General features: G+C 35.4%; 1 protein-coding gene across 1 annotated transcript; it reads right to left on the bottom strand.

The window, feature by feature from the left end:
• Positions 1–9,105: 9,105 nt before the first annotated feature.
• On the bottom strand, positions 9,106–15,701 carry LOC140802223 (plant intracellular Ras-group-related LRR protein 3-like). Its single transcript, XM_073157666.1, has 3 exons — positions 14,708–15,701; positions 10,058–10,224; positions 9,106–9,987 (listed from the first exon to the last, which is right to left on the bottom strand). Exons 1-3 carry the CDS (start codon positions 15,482–15,484, stop codon positions 9,339–9,341), a joined length of 1,593 nt encoding a protein of 530 aa, XP_073013767.1. The 5' UTR covers positions 15,485–15,701; the 3' UTR covers positions 9,106–9,338.
• Between the last annotated feature and the right edge of the window lie 1,408 nt (positions 15,702–17,109).

Genomic DNA, 17,109 nt, shown 5'->3' with positions numbered 1-17,109 from the left:
CAGTTGATATAGCCTATTTTGCTTTGTCTTCGATGTTGCGTGTATGTCAGTTTGAGATTTATGGTGGTTTGTTTTTGTTGCGGTTTAACACTGCCAATGCCGGTCCCAAGCCCGGAGGTGGAAAGTCGAGGGAGCTGTAACATATCATTCTTTTATTATATAAACTAAGTTTTACACTTTATGTAGGCATAATTTGCATTGGCATATTATATAGGCTAAAAGATCCATTAGTATGACCAGAATGATGTGGAATGAGGAGAATAGGCTAGGTATCATACCGTTGTAGTAAAGGAGAATTAGTCTCACACCCTACAATATTTATATTTATCATAAAGAATATCATGTTATTAGATTATTATATTTAAAGTAAGTATACAAAATGATCTTAATAACTTTATGCAAGTTCTTTTATGTTAAGGTAAAAATAAATAAATAACTAAATCTTAAAATTAAATTAAGGATATTTTAAATTTATTCTTATCCAAAAGTAATGGAATGTTCCTATTTTGTTAGCTACTATTAGAGTAAAATTATTTGATATAATTTAGATATAATATTAATATGGTAGAATGTAAACAATAATAAAAAATACAGTGCTTTTGATAAATTTTTGTTTTTTTAGTTTTCTATATAATTATCACTGAAAATTGATGGTACAATTAATGAAATATATCAATGTCCTTTTAATTATTTTTAAAAAAAGAAGTGTTGTAAAATGAGAGTCGATGTACCTTAGCATAAAGAATTCTTTTTTTTTTCCTGTTATTCTTATCTTCTCATCTCTAGATTCCTTATATACTTGCACTATATAACTACCTTGATAAAACTTTGCTAAGTAAAACCCAGTGGAAAAAATCTTAGTAAAGGAAAAAGAGTACATCATGCCAACATTCATTACCCTATCTTGTTAGTAAATAAGTTCTCTAGTAGGTTAGGATGAGAGATTCTTACCATTCCGGTTTTGTGCACCAATTTCTTAAATGTCATTGTTGGTAGTAATTTGATAAACATCACCACTCTTTTGGATATTATGCATATAGAAGAATTTTAGTGAAATATGTTTAATTCTATCCCCTTTAATTTGTGTCATACATACGACATAATATTCATATAGAATTATAAGAATACCTCTCATTCTCTTATTGAATATACCCTACATTTTTCTTGAATATGCTTGATCATAGACCTTAGCCAAATGGGTTCTCTACTTCATGTATTGCAAATATATAACAAACCTAGTGGTGAGAAGGTACCTTACCTTATAAGTGTGAAAGCTATTGTTGCATATTTGAATTAACTTCAGATATATGGTATAGGTTGGTTTGATTTCTAGATTAATCATTTGTCGATCTATGTTTATATATTAATATATGATAGGATCTTACATGAATTTCATATTTAATATCATGCATAATAGGAAAGTGTTTAATCTCTGGATGTTTTAATTGATTTCGACGTCTCTATTTAGAGTGTAATATATTTCTGTTTGACTTAAAGTATTTTTTATTAGATTTGAAAAGTATGAAATTGATGAAATTATAAAGTTTGAAATCACATATCATGCTTTGCTTGACATATTTGAATTTCGTGATTTTTTAGACTTGTATTTGGATTTGATTGAAAAACATTGTTTTTCGCCAATATAAAATTTTGATTCACAAATTACTTAGATTGACTTGTTGATTCAGATTTTTGTAGCTTTTCAAAAATTTGGAATGATTTTGATTGCATTCTATGGTGAATTCTTCACACTTTGTAATGGTATTTCATGTCTATCATGTTTTATTCTTCTTAATTTATGACAAAAAGGGAGAGAATTGACTTAGAGAGGGAGAACAAGATTTTTATTGTTGATTGATTTATGTGTTGAAGTTTGAATTTTTTAATATCTTTTCAATAGTTTTGTTTGAGGAAATTCATTGAATATTTATTGCATTTAGCTTTACATAAGTTTAGACCAAATGTTATGCCGAAGGTTAAGAAAGAGGAAAAATGCGACCATTTATTCTAGTAGGAGTTAGAATTCTATTTAACTGTCTTCTCTTGAATAAAACAAGGTAAATTGCAAAAGATCTCCTACCTTACTGGTTTATTATGGTTGGAACCCTATCTTATCTATTTTTCAGGAAAAAAATCATTTGACACATTGGATGCTTAATATATAATAATTTAGAAAGAATATTTGATCCTATTTAAGGTTATACTTTTAAAATTTCTAAGTTACCCTTGTGAATGCTTATATATAATAGTTTTACTGTCAAAATAAAATTATTTTTATTTCAATTCTTCCTACTAATTTTTACGTTTTGTACTTTTGAATTATTCCTATCTCAATAGGTATTCAAATTATTATCTCAGTAATGGTATTGTAATAATTTGAGAAGTTTGGGTATTAAATTTGTGATATCTTAACATTATGGTGCTAATAGTAATAATAGAGTGTTAATTTGATTTGTTTCCTTTTTTGGAAAAGGTTGGGTCTTTTTTATGTAAAATAATAAAATTTTGAGAGAGATAGGATACCTAGTTTGGCTAGGCTTTAGAAAATAAAATAGCAAGTTAGAAGTCAAAATTCAAAGATCAAAGATCAAATTCGGATTGATTGAGGAAACCAAATAAGAATTTTCTCATATTTAGATATTTGAAATTAAGTAGGAAATGAAAATTCAAATACTACATGATGAAAATTTAACTTAAGTTTGTAAGTAAAAGTCTAAATAAGAGTAGAATATAAAAAGTCGAGTAAAAATAGGAAAAGTAAAATACACCAAACACATGACCATGTTTTTCTAGCATGAAAATAGAAAAAAAAACTCGGACCCACCCAAGTTAGATCTTAAATAGATTGTAGAAATAAATTTCACTAGCCCAATGGGTCTAATAAGTCCTTAACTTGCTCAAAATTCGTCTCAATTAACTACTCTATGAGTGAAAAGTTTCTAATTTATTTATCAACCAAGGATAGAATAGGTTGATCACAAAATCTCATGCCATAGAAGAAGATAGATGAATATTCAACACCTTCCATGCTCTAACTGCAGACATATGTAAACACTCTCCTCACTCAATAATAAAAAATTAACTCCTTAAGAGAATACTCTCTTAGTTGAACTAGAATTGTCTTAAACTTCTCTCTTTAGATGCCTCACCCTCTACCTTTAGTTCACCTAAATAGAGGTGAGGAACATCACTACTTCGTTCTAGGAGAGTCCCATAAGAAAAACACTAAGTTAAAATTAGTTTAAAAAGTTTTTATTTTTGATAAGACTGTCGGGTGCGCACCTAATAAGTTATATATACACTTTAAATTTCATGACAAGATGCGCGCCACACTATTCTGTGTTTCTGTTTCAACTTGATTTCGCCTTTATTCTTTGTTCATATTCGCATGAATAATTCTTCATAAATCATATGTATTGACCTAACACTAAAACTATATTGTACGCCATTTTTTAAAGTGTTTTAAATCTACGAACTTGTCATCACATAAATTTGCACTTATGATCTCTCCCTACCAGTTTTGTTATAAAACAGTACTCAAATACCTAATGCAATATTTGTATGATCAAGCCATACTTCTTATTTCAGTTCTGAAAAATTTATGCGAAGATCAAACAAAAAAAAATATACTTGTGAAATGCAAGTGTGTAAAACAAAATCAATTTGACGAAATGATAAACAATCATTCCTTAAATTAATTTTAACAAAAGAGTTAGTGATCCGGGTGTATCTATATTAATTGCTCATAATGGAGAATTAATACAGATCAATGTAGAGACATGGTATTAAGAAATTGCCCCATTTATGAAGCTGATTAATTAAATGTGGACTATGTGATTTACTATAAATTGATAATAATGATATGAATGATAATTTAAGGTAAATTATTTTAATTACTTGTAATAACGCGTTAGGTCTTGGTATAGTGCCCTATTTGATTATTAAATGCAATGAATTCTTAAAAGGACCAACCCAAGCCTATAGCGGACGTCGGTAGGGTTATTTAATTAATTAGTGGTAGATATTTATGCTTATACTTTTTTTATTACTTTCCTCATCGAGGTGGACTCCATACCTTATGAGAATAATTACATAGCATAGTTGCAATTAGCATCAAGAAAGCAATGATAGGTAAGTGAAACTTCTATAATCTAGAAGTAGTGTAGAAAATGCAATATCTTATCTTACTACATCATCGCATCCATATCATGCATACGTATATATTTATTTACTATTGTTAATGCAAGTAGTCCCTGCTAGCTTTACTTATAGTTCGGCATAATTACATGTATTATGATACTGTATATATCTATTGGCACGATTATGTAGGATAGCACCTAATACATGATAATGATGTGTGTTGTATTATATTTGCTGTATTGTATAATATCATGCCACTTGCATACATGCATGACCTTAAAAGGAGTGATTTATGTGTTTCGATAGTACCCAATACTTCCTCAACTAGGGTTAGGGGTGGGGGATATTATTATACTTATATTTTAGGGCCCACGCTTGAGGTCTCAATTTGTTGATCAGAGACAATAAAGCAGCCATTTCGCGAAGCAACGAGCGATTTGCTATTGATCAGCGAGCGTCATATCTTTTAGGGTATTTAAATTAGAGAAACAAAGGGTAGGATAATATAGACCTAGCAATACCCGATGATGCAAGGTGAAGGCATCCGTGAGAGACGACTCATGAGTTTTCGCATGATGATGCAATGATGTAGAGTCAAGGGTCAGATAGTAGTATCGATGTGTGATACTAACTTATGTGATGGGCTTACGAGTTACCGCTAGGATCTATCCTCCCTTGGGAGTGTTTGTGTGGTCAAGAGTGTTAATGTGACCTACGGGCGTGACTCTACTTGAGCTTGAGTTAAAGATTTGACAGTTTGAAAGGATGTATATATTCTATTATAAATTGAGAACATGATAATCCAAAATGATACATATTATATTATTGATTGTTAATATATGTGTGCATTAGATGTAATCATGATGAGTATGTGATATTGATGCCTTAATTATAATCATGAGCATATTCATATTTACTATCTTGTTGCATCCTTATTTATCCCACTTTTAGATTCTTGAAGTAGAAACTTATTAGGCGTTATGCTCACCACCTTCTGGTGGAAATATTTTTAGATCAATAGATGACTTTGAGCTTGTGAAAGATCTAGCAAAGAATAATATATAATTTTCTTTTTATTTATTTTATTCTTGTAAACTTAAGCTTGATGACTTGTAGCTCCCTACATGGACATTTTGCTTATGTTTTCAGATATGTATTTTGGGGCTTATTATGATCTTTGTTATTATGAGCTTTTCTAGTCTATATTATTTGTGAAAATATGTGATCCTCTCTCTAGTTTATTGCATTGAAATATTAACCAACAAGTCACATGGACATCATGTGAGTTCCACCCACGTGAGGGGCACGTGTATTTGGTGGTGGGTGTTACAGTAAGGATGCTTTAAAGAAAGTAACTCTCGATAGGCTCTTTTGCTTCCTCCATAGATTCTGCAAGGTTGTGTGATATCAGCTTCAATGGCGCCCCGTTCACTTGGTGCAACAACCAATAGTAGTTGATGCATTTAGGTTAGATTGGATTGCATCCTCACAAATGTTGAGTGACTATCCACTTTTATTTTCATGCAAGCTTTGTCACCTTGACCACTGACCATTGACCGCGCATTACTTTTGTTCATGGTGCCATTGTCCTCAAACTGTCAAGTTTGGCCTTTTCGCTTTGACTAGTTGGACTACCAAGATTGTGAGAAGATTATTAGCAAAGTTTGGATAGTAAGTGCTCATGGAAACCCCTTACATGCTTTTGGTAGTAGGGTGAGTATGTTGCAATGTGAGCTGAGGAGGTGGAGCTCATACGTAGTGGGAAACTTAAAGGCAAATATCCAAGACACCAAGGAGGCCATTGATGATTTGGAAAAGATTGATGTAGAAGACCACTTGAATGCTGCCGATCTACTTACGATGAAATGTCTTTATAACTGAAAGATTGCACTTAGTCGATAAATCAATTTGAAGTGGCTCTAATGTTCTCGACTTAAGTGGGTGAAGGAAGGCGATCGTAATTCCAAGTTCTTCCATCTCACCGCAATGACCTGCCGGAAGCGCAACCACATTCCGGGAATCTTGCTTGAGGATGCCAATTGGGTGCAAAGCCCTTCCGAGGTGGGTAAGGCTTTTATTGACTTTTATGAGCAATTTTGTGGCCAGGTCAAAGAAAGGGATATTAACAGCATCAACTAGGTGACCCTCCCATGCATCAGGAAGTGGCTTGATTAAAGGCACCTATTTTTCAACAAAGATCAAGGATGCATTGTGAAGCCTCTCTCACAAGAAGGCTCCTAGCTCGAATGGAATTTTTATGTAAATTCTAACTTGTTATGGGCGATAGCCTTTGCAAAGCCATCGACTACTTCAATAATGCTATCTTGCCCAACCAATAGGGGAACACCTTTGTTACCTTGATTCCTAAGAAAGATAATCCGATGGAAGTAAAGGAGTATAGGCCCATCTCTCTTTGCAACTTTGCGTACAAAGTCATTACAAAGATCCTTATTGGTAGACTAAAGGGTTTTCTTCTGAAACTTGTTGGTCCTAAACAAGTGGCCTTCATTGCAGGTAAGAGCATCTCTGATAATACCCTAGGTACTCAGGAGGTGGCCCACTCTTTAGCCTCTAACAAACTCAGTCTTCTACTAATGATGATCAAGTTGGACATGGAAAAAGCATATGAGTGGATTAGTTGGTCCGTAGTCATGGGTACACTTGCTTATATGGGCTTCTCGGTGAGATGGTGTGATTAGATTTAGGCATGCATTATGTCTTCTTACTTTGCCTTCCTTATCAATGGTGCCCCAATCGAATGGATCAAGCCATGCAATGGCCTACAGCAAGGAGATTCGCCTTTTCCATATCCCTTCATTTTAGTGTTGTAGATGCTTTTTGCCCTCTTCGATACTCAAGTGAATAATGGGTTACTTTCTAGCTTTCAGGTGGGTGAGTCTCAACTTAACTATCTTCTTCATGTTGACGATCTTCTCCTCACGGTGCATGCCTCTACTATAAATGCAGAACATCTTGCGGTTTTGGAAGATTATTCATGATCTCTAACCAAAAGATAAACTTTGATTAGTCAAAATTTTATATGCCTTGTTGGCTTAGGTTGGAGCAGGTCGCTCATCTTGGGGCAGTCTTGGGCTTGTAGATGAGGAGCATGCACTTTCTCTACTTGGTAGTGCTGGTCTCCGGTAGCTAGATCAAGATCAAGGACCATAAAGACTTGATTGATAGTGTTAGTACGAAGCTCGTCAGCTGGAAGCACAGCCTGCTAGCTATGGGAGGTAGAGTGACGATGATGAAATACATATTACTAGTCATTCCTACATACTGGCTTGGGCTTGGGTGCACCTAGGTTTTGGATACTATGATGGAGGATATCATGAAGAAAGCAAGGTCCTTTCTTTGGGAATCCAATAAAAGCAAAAAGCTTCATCTTACTAATTGAGATATTCTATCTAAAAGAGAGTTAAAGGTGGGTTTGCAATAAAGAATCTCAAAACCACTAGAGACCTCATGAGTAAGTTTGTTCTAAAAGTACTCAATAGGAAGGATGCACCTTGGATTTGGATTTTGTCAGCCAAATATGGAGTCTTAAATCCGTAGGATCCCTATATTCCAAAGGATGCTTCATGGTTGTGGCAAGCCTTAAAGCCAATTCTCTTACGCTATTCGGATGGGCTATCACAAGCTCATTGGCAATGAGCAAGCCACTCTGGTGGCGGTCGAGCCTTGGGTCATAGCAATCTGCTAGAACTGTCAACCATGCGTCATCCACCTAAGCCTTTTATTCAATACTTTGGTCATTGATGGCAATTGGAGGTCAGATTAGCTCATCCGCGAGGGTGGGTGGGTTCTCACCTTCAACATCTCGTCACTCCCTTTGGGTGATGCCACCATTGTTGTTACTTGGATTTGATAGTCGCACTCAAAAGAAGAACCTCAGGCTTCTTCCATTTGGCCAGGTTAGAAGATATAATGGAGCTTAGCCTCGAGTACACACCTTGTGTTGGAAGCTTCTTTGGCATAGGATTCCAACCCGCTCGTATCTTTAAAACTTGAGAATTGCATTGGAGGAGCATTGTGCTCCTTGTGGGTTGTATAGTGAGACCATTGGACACCTCTTTTTGGGGTGTAGCTACACACAGGAGGTTTGGACTGAAATTGGATCAATATAGAGTGGTTCATTGATCCTAGCAGTAGCAAAAGGTCAAGGGTATGAATACCCGGCCTTTGGATTCTTTGGAAACAAAGGAATGTAGTTTGCTTTGGTGGAGTGTAGCTCGATCACGAGCTGCAGCACGTAGGCTAGTTTACTTGGCTGGATACTACGAAGATACCATGCTAGCCCTAGTTGATTCGCCCTCCCAATTACAAGCCAAGTGGGGCCATCCCGACCCAGGTTGGATCAAGCTTAACACTAATGGATCTTTGTCTTAGGAGAGTGTCAGGGTATTTTTATAAGAGTGGGAAAATGCGGAAGCTTGCCATGACAAGGAAATTGATCAAGAGAATGAAGGGGGAGCTGCTAAGGAGGAAAAAAGAGCAAGGTAGGAGCTATCCTTTGCTATGAGAATGGCAATCTCATAGCGACTGCTTGGAAACCTACTATGGGTGTGTTTGCTTTACTAACGGAGATGTGGGCCACCAGCTTGGGCTTGCGTTTTGTTAGACTGGTTCCAATCTCTACCTCAAGTCTGATTTTAAAGAGTAGGTGCAAATCATGCGCAAGGAGAAGTCTATTCCTTGGCGTGTTAGAAATATTGTTTTGGAGTGTTTTACTCTTCTTTCAAAGGAAGTTAGGGTCTCCCCATATTTTTTGGGAACCCATTGGGCAAAGGGTCAAGATAGGAAAGCCTCCCATTGCAGCAAGGCGAACCTATCCCTCTTGAATTATGTAATCTGCTTGATTGGGATTCTGCAAAAATAATACTAGCTGATCACAGCTCTTTTATCTCCACATATATATATATATATAGTATATGCTGCGGAATGGTAACAGATGGTCAAGTATCAGGGGAAAGTAGTATATGATTGAAAAAAACAGGTATCTTAACAGAATAGAGTACCTTATTACATTCAAAAAACACCAATCGCCTTGCAAGGAACAGTGCTATACACTTGGTTCTAGAAGCAGGAAACAGACTTTCCAAACAAATAGCTAATTTATTGTTTCAAGGGAATCCTCAAAGACTGTACATGGTAAAGATCTGAAACTCGCAAGAAGACTGTTAATGAGCATTCCATCACAGTTGCTGATCAAGATATGGATCCTTGGAAGACTTCGATCCAACTCCTAGATATCCTCCAAGACTTCCAGAAACTTCAGAAACCCGGCTATTGAGCCATGAGGTACTACGTGTCAGCCAACCTGCTTGTGTTTCTGTTGCTTCTTCGGCCATGCTCTTCCTTTCTTCCTCCAACAGAATTTCGAGCCACCTTTTTGCCATGTACTCCTTAACTGCTTCCAACCCCTTGTTCACAATTTCCATGGGTGGGATAACAAGAGGATTCTGGTCCAAGTTGAGCTTTTCGAGTTTATCAAGCCGACCGAATGTATCAGGCAGCACATGGATTTGGTTGTTACTGAGATCAATTTCTTTAAGATTAATCAGATCACCAAAAGTGGCAGGAAGTTCCTGCAAGTCACTGAAATTACTGCCCAAATTTAGAGTTTCCAGATTTATTAATTTCCCTATGGCATATGGGAGGCCCCGAAGTTCATTGAAGTGGGCATCTAGATGGCGCAATGAAATCATCTCGCAAACAGAAGAGGGGAGTGAACGCAGTTTATTGAGGTGAACAGAGAGCTTCTGCAGATTCACTAGCTCATACCCGATGTTAGTGGGCAGATATGCGAGCTCATTGTAACTGGCATCCAGCTCAACAAGGGATCTGTGATTATAGCAACTGTGTCAGATTCTGACAATATATTAGAATTCAACATTGTGTTTGGAGATAGTACCTGCATTTTGAAATGCTATCCGGCAATGCCTTCAGCCTGTTAGCTGATACATCTAGAATCTTCAGATTAGACAGCAAGCCAACAGAATCAGGTAAGGAAACTAAAAAATTTGATGAAAGATGGAGCTCCTCTAGACAATCCAACCCTCCAATGGCATCTGGAATAACCTATATTGCGATCCAAAAAGGCACCACATGGCATTCAAATTTTAATCAGATATTTGCTATTTAATGTAAATTACCAGCCATGGCAATCACTTTTAGAATCAGACAAGGATTTATATTCTCAGTAAACTATCCTCAACACAAGCCCATTGTGACAACATGACTTTCTGAAATGGTATAAAGAAATAACATTTCAACTATTCAATGCTGCTAATTTGCTATAATAATTAATGTTCTGATGATTAAAAGTTTAAAACTTAAAAAGGTTCAGCTGACTAGTATTTTTGTATTCAAGCTACAAGAGTGCTCATAGTGCTGTTAACATATGCGCACATGTGCATGTATTAATCTGGGGAGCTGGTGATACTGAGTGACTGACATGATGAATGCCAGCCGAAAGAGTACTAGTCTGTTAAATGAGGCCTAACTATGACAGATCGCACATAGAGCATACTAGTAACTTTTATGATGAAGCAGTTCGACATTTCAACCTATCATTTACGAGAAAAGGATTAGCATGATACAAGCCATTATGGTAATACAAATCATCAGCAACACTTATGTAAAGGTTGAATTTACCAATCCATAAGTAAGATTATTTTAATGAGTACAAAATTTATAGCCTGCAGTATTATTGAAATCAGCCATATCCTAGTTGACATTACTTTCTTCTCACAATATTATAGAAAGAACATCAAAAGAAGTTGAACCAAGGTTCGAAGTATTGTTCAGCACTTTTCGATTCGCAACTGAGATTCAAACCGGTTTTTCCTTGGTTTCAGCCTGATATCAGCTGTATCTACCAAATATCAACAAATACATATTTGGTCAAATCGCCCATATTGGCTGTAAATACAAACTTTGATTTTTCTTTCATGCGGATATATGTGGAACGCAGTCACACATTATAAATTGCATCTAATCTAAATACAATTCAAGACATGAGACATCAATTATTGATCTCTTGATGTCCAGCATGCTACATTTTATGTGTTCTTCATATTTTTCTCTCTTTTCCTTTTCTATTTTTTTCTTTTAACACTCCTACAGTCACCTGTTACAAAGGTGATTACTTGCCTCATCTACGGGAGGCTTCCTACCACCTCTATGTTAGAGTTGATGATGCAATGAGCACAAGAATGGAAGATATCATTCTTTGTATTTTCATTCTTTATATTATATTACTACTATCTTATGTAAGCAATCTAAATTTTCTTATCATTAGTTTCCTCAACTTCTAAAAAAAAATTTATATTATTTTTAAGAATTAAAGTAATTAAGAAATATTCTAAAACCAAAACGGCCAATATTGCTAATATGTATCATTTTCTCTAGTGATCAATACCGATACATAGAAGTATAGAACCTCGACTTACAACAAACAAATTAAGTTTGTAGTTTTGCACTATCATTTAAACAAGGAAGATGGCATGGAACTCGTAACTTGATATAAGCAGTAGCAAGTGTGTATATATATATATATAGATTGTGTTTCTTTCAATCTTTTACATCTAGGCAAAGAAAAAAACCAAAATATTGTTGCACCAAGAGCCATAGCTTTCATAACCAAATGAAACTCTGAGAAGTTTCATCTTTTTAGCAACCGGAATCAGGAACAAAATAGTGAGTTGGAACCTTGATTCAGCCTAGCACGATAATGTGAAGTAAAGGGATCTTTCATATACATATATATACATATATATATACATACATATATATATATATATATATAAACTTCTTATTGCCAAATCAAAAAACTCTGACTCGATGATGCTATCGTTTTTCTAACGAAATTCATGAAACTAAAGGACAACTGTTAAAAACTTAATCTTTAATCAACTAAACGAAAACTTTCACCCATCTTATCCTTCTTTAACTAACATATTGACCCCTTTGTAATCTTTTGATTTTGTCGATACTCGATATACATTTGTTGCAACTTTCATTTTTGCTAAGAAGAAAAACTATCATAATTTACCATCCAATAATTTTTGAAGTATGAAGCGCAGAAAGGTTACAAATACGACAAAATACCATTATTCAGTAAGACAAATTTTAAGGAGAAAAGGATATGTTTGTTTATTACATCAGTGGATGTGTATTTGATATGAGTATTCATATTCCAATGCTCACTAACTTAATGCTTATTAGTTTGCTGCTACAGCTAGATTAATAACTTGCTAACTTCGAGCATGCATTCTTTACTCGTGAAGAAAAGGCATTTCAAAATGGTGTTAAAATATTTTCAAATAATTGTCAGTTAGTTCCATGTATCATCTAAATTCACAAAATATCAGAATATCAACAAATGGCAGGATAAATAAATAAGAAACACTATATGTTACATATTGGATAAACCTACGGTGCAAAATAATTGTATACATGCCTCCCATATTTCAGATATCTAATTTAAATTTTGCTCTCAACATCAAACTGATTACTGCAAGAATCAACATGTTCCTTCGTACCACTAGTTAGTCGCCTCTCTTGAATTAGGAATTGCATATATTAAGGTGGCCTTTTGGTTTGAGTTCAAGGATTTTCCTTAAACTTGGTCAAGGAATACTAACCATATTTAGTATCCAAACGGTAGTTTATCCTTGATTATATTCAAAAGATGAAAGAGGAGAGAAAAAAAATAAAATAGGTATAAGTTTGAATTATTCTCAAATTGTAAATTTACTGCTAAAATGACTTGCAAATATCTTTTATAAATTTAATAATAATATTTTGGTACTAATATCCAACATTGCAAAAGATATTTTAGTCCATTTACATGACATAATATTAATTTCCCTCCAGAAGAAAGACATTTTGCACTGTTTTATGTTACATCAAAAGTAATAATATTCTCAATTTCCCTCCAAAATATACACTTTTTCATTTTTTTTTAAATTCTCTCCAAAACCAAAGCTTAGCAAGTTATTGTGGGTTTACAGTCCCGCAAGCCTGCGACCACCTTAGTAAGATATATTAAGATCTATTTAAGAAAAAAAACAAAGCTTAGTATGCTATTGCAAACTTACAAGCCCGCAACTATCTTACCTAGTTATATTGAGGACTTTTTCAATAAAGGGAAAATAAGGAAAAATAAAATATAAAGTATCTTCTCACTTTTTTATGTTATATCAGAAATAATATTGACACCCATATTTCCAATTTTCTCTCACATACCCTCAAATTTCCTCCAAAATAGTTTCTCACTTTTTTTAATTTTCCTCTGAAAAACCAAAGCTCAATAAGATATTGTGGCCTTACAAGCCTGCAACCACCATACCAAGCTATATTGAGTACTTCTTTTAAAAAAAATTAAAAACAAAGCTTAATAAGTTATTACGGTCATACAAACTTACAATCACCTTACTAAGATATATTGAGGACTTTTTTAAACTACAGAAGGCTAAGAAATGAGTAGCTGTCACATTGAAGTACTACACTAATTCCAAACGGAGATAAACAACTTCCATTTAAACCATTTAGTTTGTTCTCTGTAAAATCTAGACATTACTATGTTCACTTTAATACTTTATAGACGAATATGGCATACACGTTAATGTTCAATCCTTCCAAAGAAAGCTCTATTAATAATCCTTCAATTAAGATTCTAGTGAAAGAAGCATTATGCCATCATGTACATCGCTATCAATACATAGTTTAAAGGGAAGGACAAGGTGAAATAAAATTGTTCCATTGTAAAAATTTTGTTTCCCTTCTACTCTAGGTGCACCTCATAGTGGAAAGTTCATACTTACTTTCTTATAATAATATGATAATGGCATTCAATTCCACACTCATATAAAAACTACCCAAAAATGACATCTATATTTTGCTTCATGTCTTTCATCAACTCTATAAAAAGAAATCCGATCTTCTCTTCTAACTCCACAATTGTATTATCATAGCATATGTACTTGGCTGGTTGCCAATCTACATTCCTCTTTTAATGTGCATGACATCTTGGAAGAAGTCACGTTATTCAACCAGAGTAGTCTCATAGAAAATTTGTTAATACCTTGGATATTGGGTCACAAACAACCCATTTAGGTTACATTCACTCATTTTTAGCGCTGAACTACATTACGATAAAAATGAAGATATCAACTTGAAAAGAAAAAATATTTCCATTAAGAAAGTAAAGTAAGGACTATTTTATCTCGGAAGTAAATTGATTTAAATATGGAAACAAATAGTTGTGCAAGAGAAATGAATAAGAAGAAAGAATACAGAAAAAGATGAAAAAACAATGACTTCTGTTCAATTCTATTGATGTGAAACTGTTTCCTGAATGTCACTCTTATTGTCAACTTAGATAAGGGAAGGCCTTCATTTTAGTAGTTCTCATACTGCTAACAGTACGCATACCTAAAATACTCTTTTTCTCCAATTAAAAACTCTAGGATAGTTTACCATAGACCAAAGTAGAATTTTATTTCACATAACAGAAAAAGAATGGAATGTCATCAAGGAGGAGAAAGTGTAAACAAACCTCTAGCTGGTTATTGGAAATATTCAGATAGACCAAGCCACGCAGCTTCCCAAATGCTTCCGGGAGGTGCTTCAACTGCCGGTCCGACAACTCCACCCTATCCAAGCACTTCCCTGCCGCCCCTTGCAAGATCCCGATGACCTCCTCGTTCACGTTCTCCTCCTCCTGCCCGCTTGCCGAACCCTCATCCTCAAGACCGCCATCCTCCGCTGACCGATAGATCTTATCGAGCCTCTCTTCGGCCTCCCTCAGCAGAGTCTCGTACGCCCCGTGCATCTCGTCGATTTGGATCACGGCGCGGCACGCAACCAATTCCTTCTCGGCATTCGCTCGGCACTCCTTCTCGCGCTCCGCCTGCTCCGCTCGCCACGCCAGCCGGTCCACCTCCTCGGGGCGCGGGGAGCGAACGATCTCCTCGAGCTGTCGAGCCAGCGCACCCTCGATCTCGGCGAGACGGGATCGGGCGGCGTCGACGGCTTCGTGGTCGGGGCGGTCCCCAAGGGTGCGGAGGATGGAGCGGGTCTGCGCCACCTCGGAGATGGCGTGGGCCATGGCGGCGAGGACGGCGGGGTCCTTGAGGTGGGGCATGCGGTCGACGAGATCCACGTCATCGCCGGCGCCGGAGGAGGAGGAGGCAGATTTGATCGGGGGCTGCTCGATGTCGAACTCGGTGGCGGAGGACGAAGAGGATTTAGAGCCGATCTTGGAGGAGAGGGAGGGGTGGAAGCGGGAGAGGACGTAGGAGAGGATGGGGTGGGAATTAGGGTTCGGATCCATCGAGGGAAGAACGATGGGTAAATGGAAAGGAGAGAAAATAAATAGGTGCAGGTTGATTGCTTTGTGCGGCAAGAAAATAGAGATGATCGTAGCGAGGGCGGTCTAAAGTTTTGTCGGATCGAGCGACTTGCAGTTGGATACATTATAACGAATTAGCTGCGAGAGTGGTGCAACAACAAGTGTTTTCATGGTTAGACTAGGTCAATCATGTACGAGTAGAGTAGGAGAGCCAGAGACAAGTTTATTTGCTAATTAGGTTTGTTTATTGATACTTACTAGATTTATAGGTGTTTTTGTTTGGGATTTTTTTTTTTTTACCAATGTACTGAAATTCTTTTACCAAAATATAATATTATTCAAACTAATTCTAAAACCATATAATTTTTGCCATCTCAGTGCATGTATAAAATTAGTATAGATGACTACGATTCTTAGTGAATTTATCAATATACTAATATATTGCTACCGGAGAAAGAGATTGGTGAAAGAGATTTTTAAATCACTTTCCTGGAAAGCAACTTATAAATCAAGTTCCAAGAAAGAGATTTATTTATCGATATACTAATATGCTAGATAATCATTCTTTTGAGTATAAAATACTTTCAGAAAAAGTAATTAATAAATTATTCTCTCGAAAAGCGATTTATAAGTTACTCTTGCAGAAAGCAATTCTGATACAGTCTCAAAATCACTAGATTCAAATAAATAAGAGTCTAAAGAAAGAAAATATTACAAATAATACATATGAGAGGATCAAAAACAAATATATGAAAAAGAAAGTAACCAGAACTTTTGGCACTCTTTAAAATTAGAGAAATTTATATATGACACTTTGTCTTATAATAAAATTATAATTTATATCCTATATTTTTACTATTCGTAAATCAAGCCTTATAATTTAACGAATATATACAAAATAAAATATAAATTTAACCAAACATCTAAGTTAAGCTAACTATACTAGAAAGATTATGAAAAATATCTCTAGCTAAATTATACTTACCGAATATATACTAAGAGTATTTTAGTTATTCTTAAAAAAGTTAAATTTGATAGCATCTGATTAAAAGGTGTTAGTTCAAATAGTACTTTTTGCATATATTTAATAAAATAATAAGATTTGATTTATAAATAGTAAAAATATAAAGTATAAATAGTAATTTTATTAAAATGTAGGGTGTTATATGCATATTTCTTTTAAAATTAAAAGCATATGGTCAATACAATTACTCCCGCAACTTCACCAAAACAACTGCAACCGAGGTACATTGCACGTAAACTATCAAAGTTAAAAATTCATGAAATTCAAAATACTAACCCTAGGTTTGAAATTACTTTTTTGGCCTAGAGGTGCCGTGATGGGCTACATCGGATATAGCGGCGACTGGGCAAGGTTTCTAACCAGTAGTAGTCGGCGTTCAGTGGGTCCTCACAACAGCAAAGTGACGACGAGCGGTGGTGGAAGATGAAAACTGAGCTCAGGCTTGAGTTGCAGCAGTAGCAGCCATGGCGCATCGTTGGTAGGTCCCTCGGCCCTTGGCGGCTATGGTTGGTGGTCGATGTCCCACCACCGTGGAGGCCTAATGACGGAGACACCCGACGAAACATCTTGGACGTGGCTTGGC

The sequence above is a fragment of the Typha latifolia genome, chromosome 15 (assembly GCF_019914945.1).
Source record: "Typha latifolia isolate L0001 chromosome 15, TyphaL0001v2, whole genome shotgun sequence".
In the NCBI taxonomy this organism is placed as follows: Eukaryota; Viridiplantae; Streptophyta; class Magnoliopsida; order Poales; family Typhaceae; genus Typha; species Typha latifolia.
This window is presented reverse-complemented; position numbering and strand designations above follow the sequence as displayed.